Consider the following 23,576-nt stretch of genomic DNA (forward strand, 5'->3'; position numbering starts at 1 on the left):
GTTATTTTAGAGGGGGTTGGGTAGCATTCACCTATATATATATATATATATATAAGGACTAATTTGATTAATTTTTAAAATTTTAGGGATGAAAATGACTTACGTCTGGACTTTCAATGACTGTTTTGATTATAAATAACTTTTTTACATGTCAAGTGGCACGTGGCATGCCACGTGTCACTCACTTGACACCTGACATGCCAAGTATCACCGATCTGACATGTCAACCAATCATCTTCTGAAACGTGGTGTTAGCCCTCCACGTCATCATATGCCACGTGGCACTTAACGTGACACGTCATCATCCAACTGACGGAAGGACTAACGTGACCAATCGTGTATCTTTTGGAACGATTTTGATTATCTTTATTTTTCGAGGACCAAAATGGAGATCGGAGTATCTTTCAGGGATGATTTTGGCTATTTACTCTAATTAAATAATTATATAAAATTTTATTTTATTTTTTATAATAAATATCTTTTTTCTAGTCTTATTTTTTTTCTATAATAAATGTTTTTTTTAAGTTTTATCTTGTATTCAAGAAATAGATTTTGTATTTTTCGTCAAACTCTAAATCATATTATGCATTTACAACAAAATTTATAACGATATAATAAGTGAGGAGTAATGTATTTGTTTTTTTTTTTTTTAATTTCCGTAGCACCAAAATGAAAAGAAAGACCGGTAGGTTAACTAACAAACTAAACGCTTATTGGGAAATATTTGGTGTTCATTTTCCAAAAATTAAAATCCATAAAACGCAAATAATTATTTAATGACTTAATGTCTTAATATATGGGAGCGCCACGAGTTAGATTTTCAAAAGCGATTGGCACCAAAATATAAATACCTAACCAAATGACCATTTTACCCCTTCATCAAACGCGCCACGTGAGCCACCTTAAAATCTTTGGCCACAAGGAACGCAATCACGAAGCCACAAAATTGGAAAACCAACACGATGTCGCATTCACTTTAATACTAAATATTAAAATATAATAATATCAGAAAAAATTAAAAAAATTCAACCATTGGACAAACGCAGCATAAGAACAGGATATATTTAAAAATTAAAATATTTTTTCCATAATTTATTTTATTTTATATTTTATTTATTTTTGTTGATGATGTTAACTTTTGTTATTGGCTTTTACGGATGAAACTGAAACTGAAACTGAAACTGAAACTGAAAGTGTGAAACCACCATTTTCGATTCTCAGGATTTGATAGCAGTTTCAGGAGATTTCTCTCTCTTTCTCAGTTCTCACTCTCTCTCCACTGGAAAGTCCTTTTCTTCTCGATTCAGAGAAAAAAATAAATCGGTTTTAAAGAGAAAGATAGAGGAATCCGAGTCTCCGAGCTGAATCTGTTTTTCGAATCTTCGATGTGATCGCCAGGTTTGTTTCCCTTCCGATTCCGATGGGGAAATTTCTCGCCGGTTTCCTTCTCCCTTCGCTGCTTCTAGCAGGTGATTTTATTTTATTTTATTTTATTTTTTGAATAATTTATTTTTCGATGTAATGCGCAATTCGTGTTTATGAACTCACAGTGAGGTGAGGTGCGAATTAGTTATATTTTTGCAATTCTTTTATGTTTTATGATATGTGCTTAGCTCGTAATGATTAGTTTCCTGTGTCACTGACGGATTTGAGATAAGGTTTTGTTAGTTTCGATGAAATGGAATTCAAAATTTACATTAGATTGCATTTGGAGAATTGTTCCTAGCGGAGCTGATATCCTTAAACAAATTCTTTGAAGTTAGAGACTTATAAGAGAGAGTTATTTGTCATTGGTTTTCGTCTTTCCAAGTGAGTGTGAGTAGAAACTAGGTAGAGTAACTATTATTGAGAATATGCATCTGTATACTGTGTGAATTCTGATACATTACTATCAACTTCTAAAAAGAATAAAGAATGACTTATATGATAAAATGCAAAAGTAGAAGCAGCCAGTTATCTACAACTTCAGAAGTTTTTTTATTGTTTTTTGAAGATGGATTTATTTATATAACATGGTTATTTTAGAAGCTTACTCAAGCATGCTACAGAAGGTTCAGAAATATATAATAACTTCTAAGTCCAGGGAAAAATTTATTGAATTTTATTGCCATAATCGAAGCGAAGCAAATACACCCTTTATTGGTGAGAATCATAAGATTAAGATTGAACATGATTATTAGAGTGGCTAACAGTGGAAGGAAGAATGTTAGATGTGTTTTTGCTCTCGAATTCTGTTGTTTGTTACCCTCTGACACTTATGTTTGCCTTCTAGTTTCTATATAATATATATAGACATGTATGGATGACTGTACTCCATTTTCGAAGTATGTGCTGATTTTTATGTGCTATGTTTTATTGCAGCTGCTCTAATCAACTGGAGTTTGATATCACTTGTTGATTTGATAGCGTTTCTTGTTATTCTGTACAATGTATCGCAATTAGGTAAGTGACTTAGTTCTTTTGTTGGCATTAAACTGCAATTTGCTGTTTCATCACAATGTGCAAATAATGTGCCTGCTCTGGGAATTCTGTATGAAATGGAACTCTTTCTCCTTTTGATTGGGTTAATAATTGCTTAACGTTCGGTTTCAGTTTTTGATGTATAATACAAGTTATGGAGTCCATATACCATTTTTTAGTGGATTTAAGGAGGAACAAAAGAAAATGAAGAATAAGATTTTTTTACTCCGGATGTATGATTGTGACAATCTATTGAGCTGCATCTGTTAAATTGTCGCTAAAACACAAAACTCTGAGAGATTCAAAGTTGCTTCTATTTGATGGAAGAGTTGGTAGATTTGTTTATCAGCTTGGATTTGGAAACTTTTTCCCTATGTATTTGTTTATCATGTTGGATGTTAAAACTTTGTCCTCATGAAAAATATTATTCTATAATCCATGGACATATCAGTTAAGTGCTATGACCATGTGTGCAGCATGTGTCGGTGTTAGACCTTGTATGATACACATGCAATAGGCATGTATGTGATGTTTATACTCTGATTTAGCTCAATATATTCATATTGTCTCAATGTTTGATCACTAGATATGTTGCTTTTTTTGTAGGATTTCATTTCCGTAGGAGGCTTTTGTTGCTGTGGCCAGTTGTTATCTTTTCTGTAGTTGCAATACTTTCTCAAGTGACTTATCTGTTAATATGGGCTGCTGAGCCAGTTTCCTGGAGTATACCTGATGCCTGGTGGGCAAAGCTCATTGGGTTTATGATGTGAGATTGATTTATTTATTTTCTTTTCAATTATTGTATGGTTCATCATTTTCGTTCCCAGATGTACTGATTAGTTCTTTTCCTGATGTACTTTTGCAGAGTTCAGTCTTGGAGATCTCCTTATGCAATTTATTTCTTGGTTATACAACTACTTGCACTTATTGTTGCTTTGATTGATATATACTGGAAAAGGTGTCTTCAGGATACATGGCAAGATTCATCCCGGGGTCATTTGTTATCAATTATTGAACATTTAGGTTTGTAAGTAGTTTGTTTGACCCTCTTGTTTATGTTTTTCTCTTCCTTTTGAATGCTTTTGGTTTAGATACAGGATATAAATAAATGGGAGAGAGAGAGTTTGTGTCCTCTCCGTCCCAGGTTTAGATAAGTACACAAAAACTCAACATATGTCCTCGGGCACATTGTTATGTTCCTATCTGGCTATTTTCAGACCCCCTTGCATTCTTCTTTGAGGGAAGCAAAATTTTCTGTATCATGTTGAATGACATTAATTACTCTGGAGTCTTACATTTTTCACTTTTCAGTAAAATCTCTAAGTAACTCTATATTGCACAAAATTGTCTATATATAATACATATGTTTTTCAACCAAGTTCCTCAACTTGAAGCATTTTGTGGTAAAGTCCCTATACTCTAAGGTTTCCAGAAAATAATGATTATATCCAATATAAGGGCTTAGTCACAAAATTTTCAAATAGGAGGACCTAATTGAAAAATATTTGTACCGTATAGGAACTTGTTTTGAAATATTTAGTCTACAATAAACCTGATTGATAATTTTATACACTAGAGACTCAATGACTAACTTCTAAGCTACAGGTCTTAATTGAAAATTTAGTAAAAAACCTTTACTAAAATAAGCAAAATCGGTATGTCTCATTTTACTTTTATCTAGTTACTTGCTTTAGTGTTTATGTACATTCATTAAGTGAAATTACCGGAGTCTTCATCTACTTCTCTTATATATAAAAGCGATTGGGAGGAGTTTGGTGCCCAACATTCCTTTCCTAAAATAACCTTTACATATATATTCATAAAAAACTTTTGCTATTCCTAAGATTTGAAAATAAGACCATTTATTAAGATGACAAAGTACTTATGCTTTCACATTTGTTATTGTTACACATATTTAATCTTTTGATTTTGGCTCTTGATATAAATATTTTTTGTTTCTTTGAGTGAAAGATTCTTAAATACTGGTAGAATATTGTTGATTTTGTATGATTGTGACAACTAAGTATTAATATTTATATCCATGTATAAAATTAATGTACTGATGAGTTTGTGTAAGTATTAATATTTATATCCATATATAAATTATATCTATTGATGAGTTTGTGTAATGATTATTTGAAGATAGCTTTTTTTTGGGTTTCTTTTGGTTTTCGTCTCTCTCTTTTTCTTAGTTTTCGTTTTGTGTAAAAGCATTCATTACTTGGGAAATGTTACAGGGCTACAAAATTATTTGCTTGAAGCTCTATTATGTACAAGTTAATACTTAATAGTGTCATTTAACTAGTTGTATATTTCAATACAGAATAACATATACAGGCTTAGCTGTTACAGGAATTGGGCATTAGCCTGTTACTATATTCACTGTTTTTAAGCTTTCCTTAGGTTTCTCTATAACTTCTTCATCCTCACCTTCTCTGCAGTGTGTTTATTTGTAATTGTCATTCTGTTTTTTCTGATGCCTGCTGTTTTATGTAAATGATGCAATTCAAACCCCCATTGAAAAAGTATGTTCTTTCAATCAACGGAAGTATCTTTTATTCATTAAAAAAATAAAAGATAAAAACTCCCAATTAAAAGTTTGTTCCCTCTTTTAAATTTGATTTTATTATTTTTATGGTTTAATTGAAGGTTCTCATCTTCGGGTGGCATCATGCTTGCTGTTACCTGCAATTCAGCTAGTTGTTGGAATTAGCCATCCTTCCTGGGACTCCCTACCTTTTTTTATTGGTAGTTGTGTTGGTCTTGTGGATTGGTCTCTAACAAGCAACTTTCTTGGGCTTTTCAGGTGATTTTCACCGATGATGTTTCATGCTCTTACTCATCCCTTTCTTCCTTTTGGGTGTATTATAGTCTCTTTTAGTGTCCTTTGCACTTATGGCTGTGTTCATTGTTCTATAGGTGGTGGAGACCTCTTCATCTGTATGCAGGTGTTGATATTTTTCTGCTTTACATATATCAACTTCCTGTGGAATTTCCAACTGCAATTCATCGGATGGCTGATATAATTGGTCTTTACAAAATTTCTGCAAATTCTGAGTGGACCAAAATTTGTTCTAGCATTTCAATCATACTTTACTACACAATGGTATGTGTCTGTTTTGTAACTTTCAATTCAAATTTCATATGGTATTAGAGTTAATGCAGGTGTAACTGAATGTACAACTGTTAGTAATAAAATGTAACTACTGCTGGATGTAATTCCTATCTTACCTCAGCCGAAGCTTGCATTGCAAGTTTCTCAACCCCTCTATATAGACTTAATGTACAAAACATTCATCAGAAATCACATACACAAAAATAGGTCAGAATTCTCTCTCTTCGCTCCTCTTTCCCCCGCCCTCACTGCCTTTTATATTATTCAAGTGAATAATTAATTACATTATGGGTTTTCACTGCGGGACCACTGTCGTACTTCTTGTGATATATTTTGTTGTTAAATTAGGCTGCGTTTGTTTGTAGAGACAGGACACTGAGACAGGGACACTGAAATACAAAATCGTGTTTGGCAGAGGAGACATAGACAGAGAAAATGTGTCCAGAGACACTGAATTAGTGTATTTTGTGTCCATCCTGACAGGAAGGACACGGAGACACTAATAAGGGACACAACTTATTTTTTATTTTTTCTTTCATTATTCTTGTTAATTTTTTTATAATTATATTTTTTATTGTTATATTTTTCATCTCAAATTTTTTGAATGAAAAAAATGAGAATAAATTGAATTTTCATAATTTGTTCTAGTTTATCACCAAACAGAATACAAGAACACAAAATTTTGTGTCTCTGTCTATCAGTGTCTTGTCCTGTCCTGTTCTTAGAAACAAACGCAGCCTTAGTGAGCCTAACATGTTGAGTGTATCACAGGTTAACAAATAGTTAGCTTTATGATCTATCGTTGAAAGTATGTAGATTGCATTCTAACCAAATACTCCAGATAGTGGCATATATGGCTCATTGCCAAAAATATTTACCTCTTTCTTTCTCCCACAACCTGTAAACCTCATCAAAAGAAATTCTGAAATTAATCCAGTGATGCGGGGGACACCCAAGATTCTCCAAAAGTGCCAAACAAAGAATTCCACAAAGAAATGGCCCTGGGCTAGTGTAAAAACAAATGCGAGACCTGTTTCTGAGTCTCCCCAACACATAACACAGACATTTGGGGCAATGGCCCTTGTAATTGTCATTGGTGTTAATTCTGTTAACCATAATAGTCCAAATAAAGGATTTGGCTTTAGAAGGAGCTTTAGATTTCCAAATGAGTTTATTGAGGAGAAAAGGTGCTACCGTGGAGGATTGAGATAAAGACTGAAAATTTGACTTGCAGGTATACAGACCCATAGAATCAAAAGACCATAATCTTTTGCCAAGGTTAGAGGTAGAGGACAAAGGGGCATTATTAAGTAGACCTAAAAGGTTACCTAACTCAATGGATTCTCTATCATTAAGGTTTCTAAAAAAGTGAAAGTTCCAATAGTAGGAAGATTCCTGTATAGATAGAAATCCCTAATAGGAAAGTTATGCAAAGAGGATAGGCAATAAAGACGAGGAAAAGCCAAGTTAAAAGGAGCATCACCTAAGCAATGATCTTCCCAAAAGAGAAATTGAGAATGATTACCAACCTTTGAAGAAAGCAAAGGTCTGAAAGTAGCGTAACCACTGGAAATAAATTTCCAGGGGACAATATCTGTTTTATGCAAAATTATATGACTGTGAAATGTTTTTCCCTTTTTTAGCTATTTGTTCAATTTTTTAGTTTGATTTTGCTGTGTCTGACACTGTTTTGTCTTATTCTTTTTCTGTGATACAGCTGTCTTTCATTAGATCTGATTTGGAGGAGATGGATTTTATTGTTTCCAGATCAGATTGTAGCCTGACTGAACAACTTCTTCCCTCCAAGCATTCGTTCTTCATTCGTGAATCAAGGTAATCAAGTGAAATTCCTATGATTTATTTTGCTTTAGTTATATCTTTCAAGAACACATTTAAATATTTCTTTATCAGTGATCAGTATATGATCTGTATGAAGAAAAAACTTGTTACCCGATTCACTTGATTGAGAATCAGCCAGAATCCATGGAACTATATTATATAAATTGTCCTTTCAAATCAGTTTTAAATTCTAGTTGATCTACCTAGAGGTCTTTGTAACCGCTGCCTCAGCGCCTCTAGATACCATGTAAGTTGATATCTCATTTGAAAGACTACTCAAGATGCAGATATGTTTTGGTAAATCTCCTCATTACCTGTTGATTTGAATTGTCATTCAGAAAGAAACTTTTGGCATGGTAGGCTATAACATAAATTGACCTATCATGACAAGGATCTTCATGCTTGAAAGTAGACTGGGTTAACTAAAAAATGATGGCAAGCTTAATGCATATGAACCATATGTTTCAACTTGAGACAGAGTGCTGGGAATATTCAACAAACACTCTCAATTTAGGATGACTTTTCCTAAGATTGTGATATAGGAAATATCTCATGATCATTATTGTTGTCTGTTTAATAGTAGTTGTTAAAATGTACAGGCTATTTCAAATATATATTTTTTCGTGCTAGTTTAATGAAAGATTCATAGTCACAGAGGGTTTCTGTCTTCCTCTCTTTGGTTTCTTGTTACAAATTCAACAGGTAGTTCTATTACGTTGATTTCCTCATTTTCCTTTCTTTTAATAGTTAGCTTTCCCCTTCGTCTTAATGAATTGTTTCTTGTTATAAAAGCTAACTATGATGTCTATCAACTCAAAATAATCTAGAGTTCTACATTCAATTTCAGTGAACAATCTTCCATTTTCAGTTACCGGAAAACATTTCAAATATGCCTTGCCTTGCTTTCTTCATTGAATGACTTTGCTCATGTGTTTAGTTAGTTGCAGGCACTATGGTAATGGTGTTCAGCAACATATTTCTCATTTAATCACTCTAAACTATTGGCATCCCTATTGTATGAATCTGTTTTGTATTTTGCATACATTACGTAATAATTATGCATGGCAATGTAGGCTCAGATTTAGGCCACAAAGACCCACAAACATTTAACCACTACAATAACAAACTTTCATATACAAGCACGTACGTTCTATCATGTGAAACCATGTGCAAAATCTTTTGAGCTTGAATATTTGTTTTAGGTAAGGAGAAGATATTCAATCAGCCAAATCCCAACATGAGATTGGTCAAGGTAGTAGGTACCTAGGTTCCTTAACCACACCTCAGGTTCAAGCCCAAAGAATGATTAAAATTCTCATTGGTTACCTCGCTCCTTTTTTTCTGGACATCAGTTGGGTTGGGCCAGGTTGGTTGGGTTCCTTGTAGTAGCATCATGATGCTGATGGTTGAATTTGGACAAAAAACAGATGAGAAGTAAATATATGCCTAGTATAGTGAAACATATTCTTCAAGAATTTGTCTATTTTTTAAGCATTCTATATCAGTAGCATTTGTCCGATTTTTCAGTTGATTAGAAATTTGTTAAGAGCTTTTTTCTTTGAGATTATGTTTCAAACTGCGGTCGAAAGAAAGTAATTGCTTGTTTTAATCATTTATCTCTTTCCTTGAATATTTTAAGTCTTTTGCTTCAATTTTGTTACAAGATTTATTTGTTTATTTATTTTATCAAGGAATATTGAATGTGGCCTTCTGCTGAGTCCTTTAATCAAATATGCAGTTCTGGTGTGAAGCACACAAATGTTTTACTCAGAGGAGGTGTTTTCCGGACTTTTAGCATCAACTTTTTCACGTATGGTTTCCCGGTATATATTCCTTAAAACGTATTATAATCCATTTAATGTTATTAACAATGATCTTAGAGTCATTACTGTAGTTTCTACCATTGATATTTATTAACTTCTGCAGAGTATGAAAGTTCACTTGAGCAAATTCATTTAGTCTCTCTCTCTCTCTCTCTCTCTCTCTCTCTCTCTCTCTCTCTCTCTCTCTCTCTCTCTCTCTCTCTCTCTCTCGTGTGTGTGGATAATTACATTCTAAAATTTTGAACTTCTAGAAAATATTTGCAAATTTTGGAGCAGCTGACTACATTAATTGGTTAATTAAGTCAATCTGTGGTTTATTGTACGACTGACGACTCTTTGCTGTCATTTGATCTTTGAAGTTAACTCCACATAGTTGGAAAAAGGCTTGGCTGCTTTTGTTGCAGTAACTAACTGTAGTAGTATGCTTATGGCTTATCCACCTAACCACCCATTGGACACTGTTCGCTATTAGTACAAGTGATTTTTCCTAAGTAGGCGTAATGTTTAGAAGTCGTGAATGGCAATTATGCTGTTCATTTTTTTTTTATATGGGTTCAAGAATGGAAATTCTTTTTATTCTGTTTTTTGTTTGTTTCTTGTTTGTTTGTTTGCTTTTCTTTTTTTTCTTTTAACTTTGGGGCAACTCTACTAATGGGACTTTCATATTAGGTTCTCTATCATGAAATTAAACTTTACAAAATAAAATGATTTCTTTCATAATTATATAATTTCAATCCAAACAGAAAATCTCATAGTAGTTGTGCTAATGGAGACCAACGTCTTCCATGAATGTGCTTTACTGTGCACATAACCTTTTTCTAGTTATCCCTGTGATGCATTTGCAGCTACTTGTTTCTGGTGTCATAAGCATATGCACTAAATCGTGATTTAGTAATGATTTGATTATCAGTTCCCTAAATCATATATAATTTTTTTCAGGTCTCCTTGTTTGCTCTTTCCTTTTGGAGCTTTCATTTTGCAAGCTTATGTGCATTCGGGCTACTTGCTTACGTGGGCTACATTGTCTATGCCTTCCCTTCTTTATTCCGTTTGCACCGCTTGAATGGGCTGCTGCTTGTCTTTATTCTCTTCTGGGCTGTTAGCACCTACGTATTCAATGTGGCATTTACATTTTTGAATTGGAAACTTGGACGGGTAATTAAAAATACTGGATGACAATTCTCATCGAAGTTGATCCTACATTTGAATTATTTATGATATTTTATACTCGTTTGCAGGACATGAAAATCTGGGAGATGGTGGGTCTGTGGCACTATCCGATACCTGGTTTCTTTTTGCTTGCCCAATTTTGTCTAGGAATTTTGGTTGCGTTGGGTAATCTTGTGAACAATTCTGTATTCCTCTGCTTGTCTGATGAGGATGGGCAATCGTCAAATGAGCAGTGCTCAGTAGAAGGTATTAAGTTACAATGTTTTCATACATGTGACTTGTATATGCTAATGCTGCTGAGTATCTACGTGTATACTCAAGCATGTTCTTTTGTTCCAAGCTGTTCATTTTATGTGTCAATATTATATAATTTTTCCAACTTATAATTTTCTTGTTAACTTTCTCCTAGCTCCTATGTACCATTATATATTTTTATTTTATATAATTTCACACCGTTTCTAGTATGGGAAGAGAATATACAAATCCCTCGAACTTATATCTTTATGCAAAGTACTACTTTGACTTCCTAATTGTTCCTTTAACTTATATCTTAATGGATCCATCAATTTGCTAATTACTAATGGTAAGATATTTTCCATTCATTAATATAAAATATTAATTTGTAATATTATTCATCAGATTGTATAAAATTAGTAGTAATAATAATAACAATAATAATAATAATAATAATTGTATGTTATAATTTATTTTGGTTTTCAATTTTAGTAATTTTTATTATCAATTTAGCTATATGAGAAGCATTTAAGACTTGAACAGTAAATAAATTGATCAATAGTTTAAGTTTGAAGTAAAATGATATTACCATTTTCATCCCTGCAAAAATCATACTTTTTTTTTTGTTTTAGTCCTTGTAAATTTTTTTGGTTTTGTTTCACTCAGTCTTTGCCATTAGTTTGTCTCCATTAAATACTGACGTGGCAGATGAAACATGTTAGCATTTAACAAAGACAAACTAATAGTAGGGACCAGGTAAAACATGTTAGCATATTAACAAAGACAAACTAATGGCAGGGACCAAAATGACATTTTAAACTTTTTTGGACCAAAACTCCAAGAATGAAAATAAAAAATAAAATTACAGAGACCAAAACCAAAATTCATGAATATGGGGACAAAAAACCTTATTTAACTCAATCTTATTTTTGTGATCAGTCTAGAAGAAAAACCACCTTAATTGTTTTGTGATTACTTGATCCTGATTCTTTTCTGTTTTAGGTGATTTATTTTGTCAAAAATTTTGGCTGAATACGTTATATTTACTTTCTATTTGTTGCTTTCATATTAATCCTTCTTAATCCACAGAGAAGGGAGAGACTAAGGTTTTGATTGTGGCAACAATAGCATGGGGACTTCGCAAGTGCTCTCGGGCTATCATGCTAACATTGATCTTTCTTATTGCCATAAAGCCTGGTTTCATCCATGCTGTATATAGTATGTTTTAACAAACCCTTACATGTCTGTTTTACATGCAAATAGTCCATTTCAATGATTTACCTTGATTCTTGTACACCATTAATTTAATTCTGGTCTATCAAAGAGTTTCTTTTGCTAGTTTGTTGATTAGCTTCTATTCTGTCTGTTCCTCAGTGATATTCTTCCTGATATATCTTTTGAGCCACAACGTCAGCCGAAAGCTACGACAAGCTCTGATTCTTCTGTGCGAGATTCATTTTGCACTGTTGTACGCTCTTCAAATTAATTTGATCTCTAATGCTTTGGAGAAAAAAGGTTCTGTAAGCATGGAAGTTGTAATGCAATTAGGTATTGATGGAATTTGTTGGTTTATACTTCTTAATATTATAACAATAGCATGTGTCACTTGCAGCATATTAAGCAATACGGAAGGGGAGATTCACTGTCTTTCAAAAATTTGTTGCAGGTCTCGTTGGAGAAGATAGTGACTGGGATTTCTTGGAAGTAGCTTTGCTTGGTTGCTTCTGTTCAGTCCATAACCATGGTTTTGACATGTTATTTTCATTCTCAGCAATCATACAGCATACCCCTAGTGCCCCTATTGGATTTGGCATCTTGAAAGCTGGTCTTAACAAATCTGTTTTATTGTCTATATATTCATCCTCCTCTGTGAGACAAAGTGATGACAGTTTCTCTTATGGTACCTTTCAAAAGTGCTCTTATTTATCTGGAATGACATTATTTTCTATACATAGTGAATAGCACTGTTATATGTAAGATAAATATATGATTATATTCCTAACAATTTGTAGGGAACAATGCTATATTGCTGTAACTCCTTTTGGCAGCTATTGTTTCACTGATTGTCATCCATATTTCATCCTGTTCATTTTTACAGAAAGAAGAATTGCATCATACCTCAGTGCAATTGGGCAGAAGTTCCTCTCTATATACCGATCTTGTGGCACCTATATTGCTTTCTTGACTATTCTTCTCACAGTATATATGGAGAAGCCCAATTACATAGCATTTGGTTACATATTCCTTCTTCTGCTGTGGATTACTGGAAGACAACTTGTTGAGAGAACAAAAAGGCCGCTTTGGCTTCCATTGAAAGTGTATGCAATTTCGGTGTTTATCTTCATATATAGCTTGAGCAGCTTCACAAGTCTAGAGATGTGGTTATCCAAGTTGATTGATCTCTATTTTTATCTTGGATTTGACCCAAAAGCGTCATCTTTTGAAAATGTTTGGGAGTCTCTGGCAGTCTTGATTGTTATGCAACTTTATAGCTATGAGAGGAGACAAAGCAAGCTGCACAAACAGGCTTACATGGATCAGTTGGAGCCAGGGAAAGTTGGGTTTATCAGGCGATTTCTTATTTGGCACAGCCAAAAAATCTTATTTATTGCCCTGTTTTATGCATCTTTATCCCCAATTAGTGCATTTGGTTTCTTGTATCTGCTTGGATGTGTTATCTGCTCCATTTTACCAAAGACGTCTAGTATCCCATCCAAATCATTCTTAGTATACACAGGGTTTCTGGTGACTGCTGAATATCTTTTTCAAATGTGGGGTAAGCAAGCTGAAATGTTTCCTGGACAGAAGTACTCTGATATATCTCTCTTTCTGGGATTGTGTGTATTCCAGCCAGGCTTTTGGGGTCGAGAATCTGGATTGAGAGGAAAAGTACTAGTTATTGTGGCTTGTACCCTTCAATACAATGTCTTTCGGTGGTTGGAAAGAATGCCAAATACAGTCTTGAATAGAGGACACTGGGAAGAACCTTGTCCTTTGTTTGTCTCCTCGGAAGATTCATTTCAGCATATTGATACATGTAATGAGGCAAGTAAAACGTCATGCAATTCACATCATCCAACTGAGATTCAAGAAGGGGATTCTAGCAAGACACTAAGAATTATAACCGCTGGTCATTCCCAAATACCTGATACTCCAAGTTCTAAAACAAGAGGTTCTGACAGCAATAGAAGAAAGTATTTTGGATTTATCTGGGGAAGTAGCAGGGAGAGTCACAAGTGGAACAAGAAGCGGATTGTTGCTTTGAGAAAGGAGCGGTTTGAGACCCAGATAGCAGTCTTAAGAATATATTTGAAATTTTGGGTGGAGAATATGTCTAATCTATTTGGTCTTGAGATAAACATGATAGCATTACTTCTTGCAAGCTTTGCCTTGTTGAATGCAATATCCATGCTGTATATTGCACTGTTAGCTGCTTGTATTCTTCTGAATCGGCATATTATACGCAAAATCTGGCCTGTATTTGTCTTCCTGTTTGCATCTGTTCTCATCCTTGAATATTTTGTCATCTGGAAGGATAGTTTACCTTTTAGTTCGCATGTTCCAAGCGGGGTTCATTGTCATGACTGTTGGAAAGCTTCAACTCGACATTTCGATTATTGCGAAAAGTGTTGGCTAGGTACTTCTCTCCTCCTTCTCTGAATTGCATCTTTTTGGAAGATTTCATGGTAATGCCTTTATATTTGGTTCTATTGGTGAAAGTATTTAGTGTAAAGAGGTTTCCTTTTTAGCCTGAACATTTGGTTCATTATTTCTTTATCATTCAGACAAGTGGATAGTCCTATTTAAAAGTAATAATAATAAAAAATGTTAATGAAAAACTAAATCATTAAAATTTAGTATAAAAACGAATTGTATAATTTAGTGTTAGTTAATTTATTTATCATGTCTACAATAGTTATCTGTTAAATGTTAGATGAAGGGTATAATTGAGCAAAAGTAATTATGACAACAGTAGATGCTATTCTATCCCTTTGTTAGTAGTAGATAAGTGGAGAAGCTAACTTTCAATGTTAATGGAAGGGCACAATTGGCCAAAAGTTATTCTTACCAAGGTAGTTATTCTATCCTACCGTCATTATTAGTAGAGATATTTGAATTATACGGTGTTTTCTTCCTAAATGTAGTATGTCTCTGGTACAACTCAACTAGTGACATCTGTTTGCAAAATTTGAGCTTTCCACTGGTGTATTTAAATATGATGCATTATTTAAATATTATTTTGTGCATTGAAGCCTTCAATAAACTGTTCATTTCATTGGTGTTTCTATTGAAGGACTTGTTGTTGATGATCCCCGCATGCTGATCAGCTACTTTGCAGTCTTCATGCTGGCTGGCTTCAAGCTTCGGGCTGATCGCCTTGGTAACTTTTCAGGATCATCAACATATCGTCAGATTATGTTTCAACGTAGAAACACATTCATTTGGAGAGATCTCTCTTTTGAAACCAAGAGCATGTGGACCTTTGTCGACTATTTGAGGCTTTACTGCTATTGCCATTTGTTGGATCTTGTGCTTATTTTAATATTGATTACTGGTACACTCGAGTATGACATTTTGCATCTTGGTTATCTTGCATTTGCTTTGGTATTCTTTCGCATGAGACTTGAAATATTGAAGAAGAAGAACCAAATCTTCAAGTTCTTGCGCATTTATAACTTTGCTGTTATTATTCTCTCTCTTGCTTATCAGTCCCCTTTTGTTGGTGGACCAAGTTCTGGGAAGTGTGAGAAGAATTACATTTATGAGATGATTGGCTTTTATAAATATGATTATGGGTTTCGGATTACTGCTAGATCTGCAATCGTAGAGATTATCATATTTTTGCTTGTAGCACTTCAGTCATACATGTTTTCCTCTAAAGAGTTTGATTATGTATGTCGATACCTGGAAGCAGAGCAAATTGGTGCTATTGTGCATGAACAGGAGAAAAAGGCGGCATGGAAAACTGCACAGTTACAACAAATTCGTGAAAGTGAGGTCAAAAAGCGACAGCGTAATATGCAGGTTGAGAAGATGAAAGCTGAAATGCTCAACCTACAAGTACAACTCCATAGTTTGAACACGTCAGCCAATTGTATTGATGGATTTTCTCACAGTGGTGAGGGTCTAAGAAGGAGGCGGAGCAATTCTATTATTTCAACCCATGACATTAGAATCCCTGACAAAGAAGAACAGTTTCCTGAGAGACTCGATCATGCAATGAGAGAGGATTCTGTTCTCCCAACTGAACTTGAATCATCATCTACTTCCATGAATGTGGAAACTTCATTCACAGAGGAGTACATGAAGCATTCAGTGGATTCTCCTGTGTGTGAAATTACTGAAATAGATATTGACAACAATTCTAGTGATTCGGACAAAAAGGGGAAGGGGCAAGCAAAAGAACACCCATTGAGATCTGCTGTGCAACTAATAGGTGATGGTGTTTCCCAGGTACAGTCCATTGGAAATCAGGCAGTTAATAACTTGGTGAGCTTTCTGAATATATCTCACGAAGATTCTGATTCAAATGGGCACACAAATGTTGAGGATCAGATATATGACGAGATGGAGAGCCAGAAAAGCCGTGATATGTATGTGGATCGATCTTCATCTGCACTATCTGATAGGAGTTCAGAAGCTGCAAGTCTGCAGTTAGGAAGGATCTTTCGTTATATATGGTACCAGATGCGCTCCAATAATGATATAGTGTGTTACTGTTGTTTTGTTCTTGTGTTCTTATGGAACTTCAGTTTGCTATCGATGGTGTATCTCGGGGCTCTTTACTTGTATGCATTATGTGTAAATACAGGTCCAAGTTACATCTTCTGGGTTATCATTTTGATATATACAGAAATTTACATCTTACTCCAGTATCTGTACCAAATTATAATTCACCACTGTGGGATGAGTATTGATCCTGTCCTGTTACGAGAATTAGGTTTCCCAACACACAAAATTATGTCTTCCTTTGTTGTCAGTTCATTACCTCTCTTTCTTGTCTATATTTTTACCCTCATCCAAAGCTCCATAACACCTAAAGATGGTGAATGGATGTCATCTATAAACTTCAGGTTTAAGGGGAAAGATCTCCATCGAAAAGATGATCCTGCTCGATATAACTGGCAAGAGAAGGTAGGAGATCTACTGAATCAGATGGCTAATATGGTTAAAATGATAATCAGAAGCTTCTTTAGATACTGGAAGTCACTCACACAAGGAGCAGAATCTCCTCCTTATTTTGTCCAGGTGTCTATGGATGTCAACTTCTGGCCAGAGGATGGGATTCAACCAGCAAGGATCGAATCTGGAATTAATCAGTTGCTCAGAGTTGTCCATAAGGATAAGTGTATGGAAAAGAACCCAAACCTTTGCCCTTTTGCTAGTAGGGTTAATGTTCAAAGCATTGAAAGAAGTCAAGAGAATCCCAATGTTGCCTTGGTTGTTTTAGAGGTTGTCTATTCCTCTCCTGTAACTAATTGTTCGTCAGCAGAATATAACTTTTCTTTAACTCCAGCCGATGATGTAGCGAAGGAAATCCTGAAAGCTAAGCGTGCAGGTTTTGTGGAAGAAGTGGGATTCCCTTATCATATACTCTCAGTTATTGGTGGAGGCAAGAGAGAAATTGATCTGTATGCATACATATTTTGTGCAGATCTGATTGTATTCTTTCTTGTTGCTATCTTCTACCAGTCTGTCATAAAAAATAAAAGTGAGTTCCTTGAAGTGTATCAGCTTGAAGACCAGTTTCCGAAAGAATTTGTCTTCATTTTAATGGTATATCTTTAATTTGTTTTTTGATTTCATCCTTCTTTTATTTTAACTTGCCTGGAAAAATTTAGTTAGAGTTATATTACTAAACTAAAAATGGGGTCAGCCATAACCTAAATTATTTGACCCGAATATTGAGTCAACAAAGCAGGCCAAGTATGATAACATTTATGTAGTTCTCTAATAATTTATGCTCTGTAAAAGTGTCCTGGACCTTTGAAATAGTTCAGTTTATTATTCCTTTCTTGTTAAATGGAATGGAATTTTAGATTCATTTTTTCCCCTTGAATGACTAAGTTCTTCAATGGCATGTTTATGAAACATTTTTATATATACGTGAGAATGGTCAGATGATTTATTTGTTATTTTGTTGCTAGAGTTACCATGTCATATATTCTTCTTATAAGAGTTTCTTCTTCTATTCAGGCTATCTTCTTCTTGATTGTGGTTGATCGAATAATATACCTCTGCTCATTTGCCACGGGCAAAGTGATTTTCTATATTTTCAACCTCGTGCTCTTCACATATTCAGTTACGGAATATGATTGGCAGTTAGACCCATCCCAGAAACATGCTGCTCAGTTTGCTCTCCGTGCTATTTTTTCAGCAAAAGCACTTTCTCTAGCACTTCAGGCTGTACAAATTCGTTATGGCATTCCTCACCAAAGCACATTGTATCGTCAATTTTTGACTAGTGAAGTTTCACGGATCAATTACTTAGGATATAGGCTTTACCGTGCATTGCCATTCCTTTATGAATTACGATGTGTACTTGATTGGTCATGCACAACCACATCCCTCACCATGTATGACTGGCTGAAGGTAAGATCTGTAAATATTCATTTGTAAATCAGGTATCTTCATATGCTGAAATTGCATTGTATTTCAGAATGAAAATGCACTAGGGAATTATCTGTATATTTCTTGCTTTACTTCTTGACTGCAGGAAAGCTGTTTTAATACATAGGCAGTCTACAACTTCTGAGTGCTGACATTTTAATCGTCATGTTCCTTTTGGAGATTGAATTTCAGCTTTATTTTTTGTTGTTTTTTGCCTCCTCTATTATGTCCCTGCTCCTCTAATTTTAATTGATTTTGTGGTGTTGTGTGCTTCAATATTTCTGCCCTTGACAAATTTTGCATAACGTCATTTATTTTTCTGCCCCAAATAGCTGTCAGGAAAATAAACACTCACTTAATGATATCAATAAAAATTAATTTAAGTTCATATTGAATGAAATTCTTTTGCTACACATCATTCAGTTTAAAAATGAATGCTACTTGAAAAAGTTATGATGATTCCACTGGTAAAAGATAGTCTGAAGGTGTTGAGTCCCACACTAACTAGGTATTTGTCTTCATATGCCCCATAATCTTGAGATGATATTAGAGACTCATAATTTCTGGGAAACCCACAAATGTCTTTTCCTTTGCACTTCATATAGCAAAATCTAATCCTAGGCACGAGAGGGTGTGGTAAGTTACATCAACTAAGCATATGACCTAGACAATCTTTATAGTCACTTGGGTAGTCCTTCTTAAGCTAGTCTTTGGGAAGGAGTTAATCCCACGTTTGACAGTTGTAAGTTATAGAAGCAGTATTTGGTAATTATGGTATGCACATTTCATTTGATAGTATCAAATACAATTTGTTGATTATGGTATGTACATTTCATTTGGTAGTATCAAATACAATGTAGAAGGTTTCTGCTGTTGCTGAATTCATTAAATTGTTTCTGAAAGAGCAAAATGGAAAACTATGACGTTGCATTATGAATTTTAAAACCATGTCATTGATAAGACCTTTTTCTTTTTTTCATTTCAGCCTTTGCATGTCCTTTATAGATCATAGCCATCTGTTAAATCTCATAAACGGTGGTAGCAACACTGTTAGTTTATCTTATATCTTAAATTCATTTGGAAAATAATATTTTTCAAGTTGTGATGTTTTCTGATTATAAATTCCACTTGGTTCAGAAATTAACCTATGCATCCTTTTCCCCTCTCTGTGATAGCTGGAGGACATAAATGCAAGTTTGTACCTTGTCAAATGCGATTCAGTGTTGAATAGAGCTACACACAAGCAAGGGGAGAAGCAAACGAAAATGACCAAATGCTGCAATGGGATATGCTTGTTCTTTGTATTAATTTGTGTTATATGGGCTCCAATGCTGGTAAGTAGACAACTGAAGCCTTTGATTTCCTAATTTATTAATAGTAGCGGTATCTTTTTCATTCAGATAACTTAATTTTCAGACACATCAGTTTTATGCATTTGCTAGTGTTTGCATATATATGACCCTCAGTTTAATGAGTAAAAAGGTGGTCTTATTCTTATTACTGCTTAAATAGAGTTTAATTAAATTTTGGGTTTTGTGTGCTCTTATTAACGTTTTAAAGATGATAAGTTTCAACTTCTCAAAACTAAGGGGAGCTTTGGAGAAAGGGTTAAGTTGTCTCCATGTGATTTTAATGTCACAGGTTCGAGTCGTGGAATTAGCCACTGATGCTTGTTTTCAGTTAGTCTGCCTACATTTCCGTGACCCTACATAACACAAGATGCTTGTGTACTAAACTGCTTTTCTTCTTCAACTTCTCAATACACTAAATACATTGAAAACTTTAAAATAAATAAAATCTATAATATATACTTTTCCCATGAAAATTTATCATTTTAGTACATCTTAACAAGTGTCTCTAGGGTACTTGATAGCAAAATCAATGTCTTATTATCTTCTCTTTTTTGGGGGTTTTTTTGGTTTTTTTTGGGGGGAGGGGGGTACCTGACCCTATATACATGTCACAAGGTAAGAATAAGTACACACATAATTTCAAAGACATAATTAATAATGGCAATCATAGCTACACCTACACATCCCAACGTCACACATTCATTGCATGCATAATTTCTAAGGGTAACATTCCAGTGAGTACGTTTTGATGTTCCCCATAGTAGTTGGCCTTTATATTACAAGACTGCAGGTTGGACGATTGATCTTATTAACTTGATTTTACTTCTGGAATTGGATGATGTGATTGTCATATCATTTAAGAACCTAAGTCTGCATTATCATTTTACTGAAGTTCAATGTAGAGTTTGTGCATTTTATCAAGTATGCTTACTCATGCATATACTTGATCCTTGGATCACGATAGCATGTAACAATTCATTGATGTTTGTTTATGTTGTTTGTTTCTTTTGCTTACAGATGTATAGCAGTGGTAACCCGACAAACATTGCCAACCCAATTAAAGATGCCAGCTTTAAGGTTGATATCAAGACAGTTAGTGGAAGGTTGAGTTTGTATGAAACTACTCTGTGTGAAAGAATCGAGTGGAATAAACTCGATTCTGATGCCAATCTTGATCCTCATGGCTATTTGGACACATATAATAAGAATGATATCCAATTGATATGCTGTCAAGCTGATGCTAGTACATTGTGGCTTGTCCCAAGTGTTGTTCAGACAAGATTGATTCAGTCCCTTGATTGGTATGATGACATGGAAATTTTTTTTACCTGGATACTTTCAAGAGACAGGCCTAAAGGGAAAGAAGTGGTGAAGTATGAAAAAGCTGTTGATCCTCAGTATCTTCCAAGTCAATCTGATGTTCAAAAGGTTCTGAATGGCTCTATGACCAGCTTTAGGGTTTATAAATTTTATCCGAGATATTTCCGTGTTACTGGTTCTGGTGACGTTAGAAATTTGGATGAGGTAACTTGTCTTCAGCTTTTTCTCTTTTCCTCTGCTATTGAGACTTTTTTATTTGTTTGAAAGTAATACTCTAATAGCGTATCGGCATTTCCTATGTGACTGGTAGAAGCTGATTATCTTCTATATTTATTGCTGTAATCTTCCCTCTAACAAAGCAACCTTTGCTTTTAATATACAATTTAGTTCTAAAATCATAGGGAGGAGACATGGCATTCATTTCTCCGATTATTATGATATATTTTGTACCTTTTGCCTCATATGCTCCTAAATTATTATTAAAAAATTGAATTCAATTTTTCAGGATAGCACTGTCAGTGCTGATCTTGTTTTACATCGTGAGCAATTTGAGTGGTGGGCCTTCCAAGATATTCAGCCATCAAATTTGAGTGGATTTTGTGGAGGCCACACAGGACCTGTAGCAATCGTAGTATCCGAGGAGACGCCACCACGTAAGTTGGCCGGGGAATTTGTTTAAAATATAAGTACATGTCATATTTCACTGTTTTATCTATAATATGCTATTATAATATTTCTTAAGAGTATCTTAATACTTCTACAGAGGGTATTCTTGGTGATACACTCAGCAAGTTCAGTATATGGGGGCTCTACATAACCTTTGTTCTAGCTGTTGGACGTTTTATCAGACTCCAGTGCTCTGACTTAAGGATGAGAATTCCCTTTGAAAACCTACCTTCGTGTGACAGGTACTGCAGATTTATTTCATGAAGATGTAAATCTACAAAGTTCTTCCTCCATTCTCATGAGAATTTGTTGATAACCTTCTAGACAAGATTTGCACCTTGTGTAATTGTATCAACGAGTACTATAGAGTGAAAGAGTGTATCATTGGCACGTTATTATTCGTCAATTTCACCACAACTGAAGTCACTTAACATGCATCATTCTCCTAGGGGATCATTAAAATCCTCTTCAAGAAGCTTCTTGTGATAACTTACATTATTGTTGTTCCATGATTCTGATGTAGGTTGATAGCCATCTGCGAGGACATATATGCTGCAAGAGCGGAGGGTGAGCTTGGAGTCGAAGAGCTCCTTTACTGGACACTGGTGAAGATATATCGGTCACCACACATGCTGTTAGAGTACACCAAACCCGATTAGACAAGGTTGAACACTACCTTCTGGTTACTAACAACTAACAAGGGGAATTGATGTTCACACATCTGGTTTGACTGCCACGCATATTGAAAGAGGTGCCACCAACGTTTTGTTGGTCAGAACTCGGAGTAGGACACGTGTCAAAGCTCTCGGGATAAAGATTAACCGCAGTGTTACCAGACTTCTGTTGCCGCAGGCATTATCTGGTTTTGGAGCATTTTAACAGATTGGTGAGGAGCAGGCGTTGTGATTTGAGATTTGAGAATGTATTTATACACGACATTGATCTTCATTATTTTTAGGGAGGATACAATGTACAATGCAGCAGTCAAGGTTAGTTAGAGTCTTAGAGAGGAAAATATATTTGTTTTCCAAGAACAATGTCTTCATTCTCCGGATCTCTCCTTTTCTTCAATCACAAAACAGTATGATTATCGAGAATTGATTAATCATTTAACTAACAGCGTGACTAATTTACAAAATCGAGATAAAACTACAAAGAACCTGGGAGAAATTTATCAGGTTAATGTGGGTGAAGTTAACTATTGTTGGAGCCATGTGATCGTCCAATTTTATTTTGTGGTTGTTTAACCGTTTCCATTTTGGTCTCTATTCTAATTAAACTGTTTAATTGTTTACTGAATTATGAAATTTGCTTTTTATTTTATAATAAATAAATATTAAATAGTTGACGTGAATGGATACTAGTTCTTCAATAATCGAAGCTCTCAATTATTAACCACTTCCCATCTTGTGTAACCTTAGAGTGCCCATGTTCTAATGCCATGCTAACACTTTATTTTTTTCAAAAATATTCCTAACATTTCATTTTGTTCAATTTTGTAATGTAACCTTCTACACTTGTGTATTACTCTCCCTTAAGCTAGCTCTCAAAGTAGAATCAGAACCAAAACATGTTCTGCATTAATACCCTGAGAAAGATATATGATTATTATTTAACCTATCTCACCTTACAAGCCTTTTAATAGAGTTAGATTCCCGATCTTAACTGTGTTGTTGGTCTTTATATTTTCACAAAATTTTTAATTAAATCTCTATATTTTTTTTAATTGAGTTTTTGCACCAAAAATTTTTTAATTAGATCTTTACACTTTTTTTTTTATTTGGATTTTTACACCAATTTTTTTTTAAATTGAGTCCCTATAAAATTAAATCAATTACTGCTAAGAGGGACCTAATTGAAAAAAAAAATGGTGTAAGGACCCAATTAAAAAGAAAAAAAAGTATAAGAACCTAATTGAAAATTTCGCAAAGTAATTAAACTTTTTTTTAATAATAAAAATAATCGAGACAAATCATAAGTTGTCGA

The 23,576-nt window shown here is 34.4% G+C and overlaps 1 protein-coding gene across 2 annotated transcripts; it reads left to right on the plus strand.

Annotated features, from left to right (window-relative positions):
- The first annotated feature begins 1,124 nt into the window (after positions 1–1,124).
- LOC107626091 (piezo-type mechanosensitive ion channel component) lies at positions 1,125–22,728 on the plus strand. Of its 2 annotated transcripts, XM_016328870.3 has the most exons (21): positions 1,125–1,469; positions 2,362–2,442; positions 3,067–3,226; positions 3,326–3,483; positions 5,110–5,266; positions 5,380–5,566; positions 7,293–7,408; positions 9,153–9,237; positions 10,177–10,392; positions 10,476–10,653; positions 11,731–11,859; positions 12,016–12,189; positions 12,308–12,541; positions 12,740–14,278; positions 14,936–17,418; positions 17,839–18,234; positions 19,428–19,586; positions 20,622–21,128; positions 21,430–21,577; positions 21,688–21,832; positions 22,114–22,728. In XM_016328870.3, exons 1-21 carry the CDS (start codon positions 1,421–1,423, stop codon positions 22,247–22,249), a joined length of 7,437 nt encoding a protein of 2,478 aa, XP_016184356.1. In that variant the 5' UTR covers positions 1,125–1,420; the 3' UTR covers positions 22,250–22,728. The 2 variants fall into 2 exon arrangements, with proteins under 2 accessions (XP_016184356.1, XP_016184357.1); XM_016328871.3 differs by lacking the exons at positions 1,125–1,469; positions 2,362–2,442; positions 3,067–3,226; ... (1 more) ...; positions 5,110–5,266; positions 5,380–5,566 and having other exon boundaries at positions 7,324–7,408; positions 9,106–9,237.
- Positions 22,729–23,576: the final 848 nt, after the last annotated feature.

The sequence above is a fragment of the Arachis ipaensis genome, chromosome B2, assembly GCF_059453495.1.
Source record: "Arachis ipaensis isolate K30076 ecotype BB chromosome B2, ASM5945349v1, whole genome shotgun sequence".
NCBI classification, from domain to species: Eukaryota; Viridiplantae; Streptophyta; class Magnoliopsida; order Fabales; family Fabaceae; genus Arachis; species Arachis ipaensis.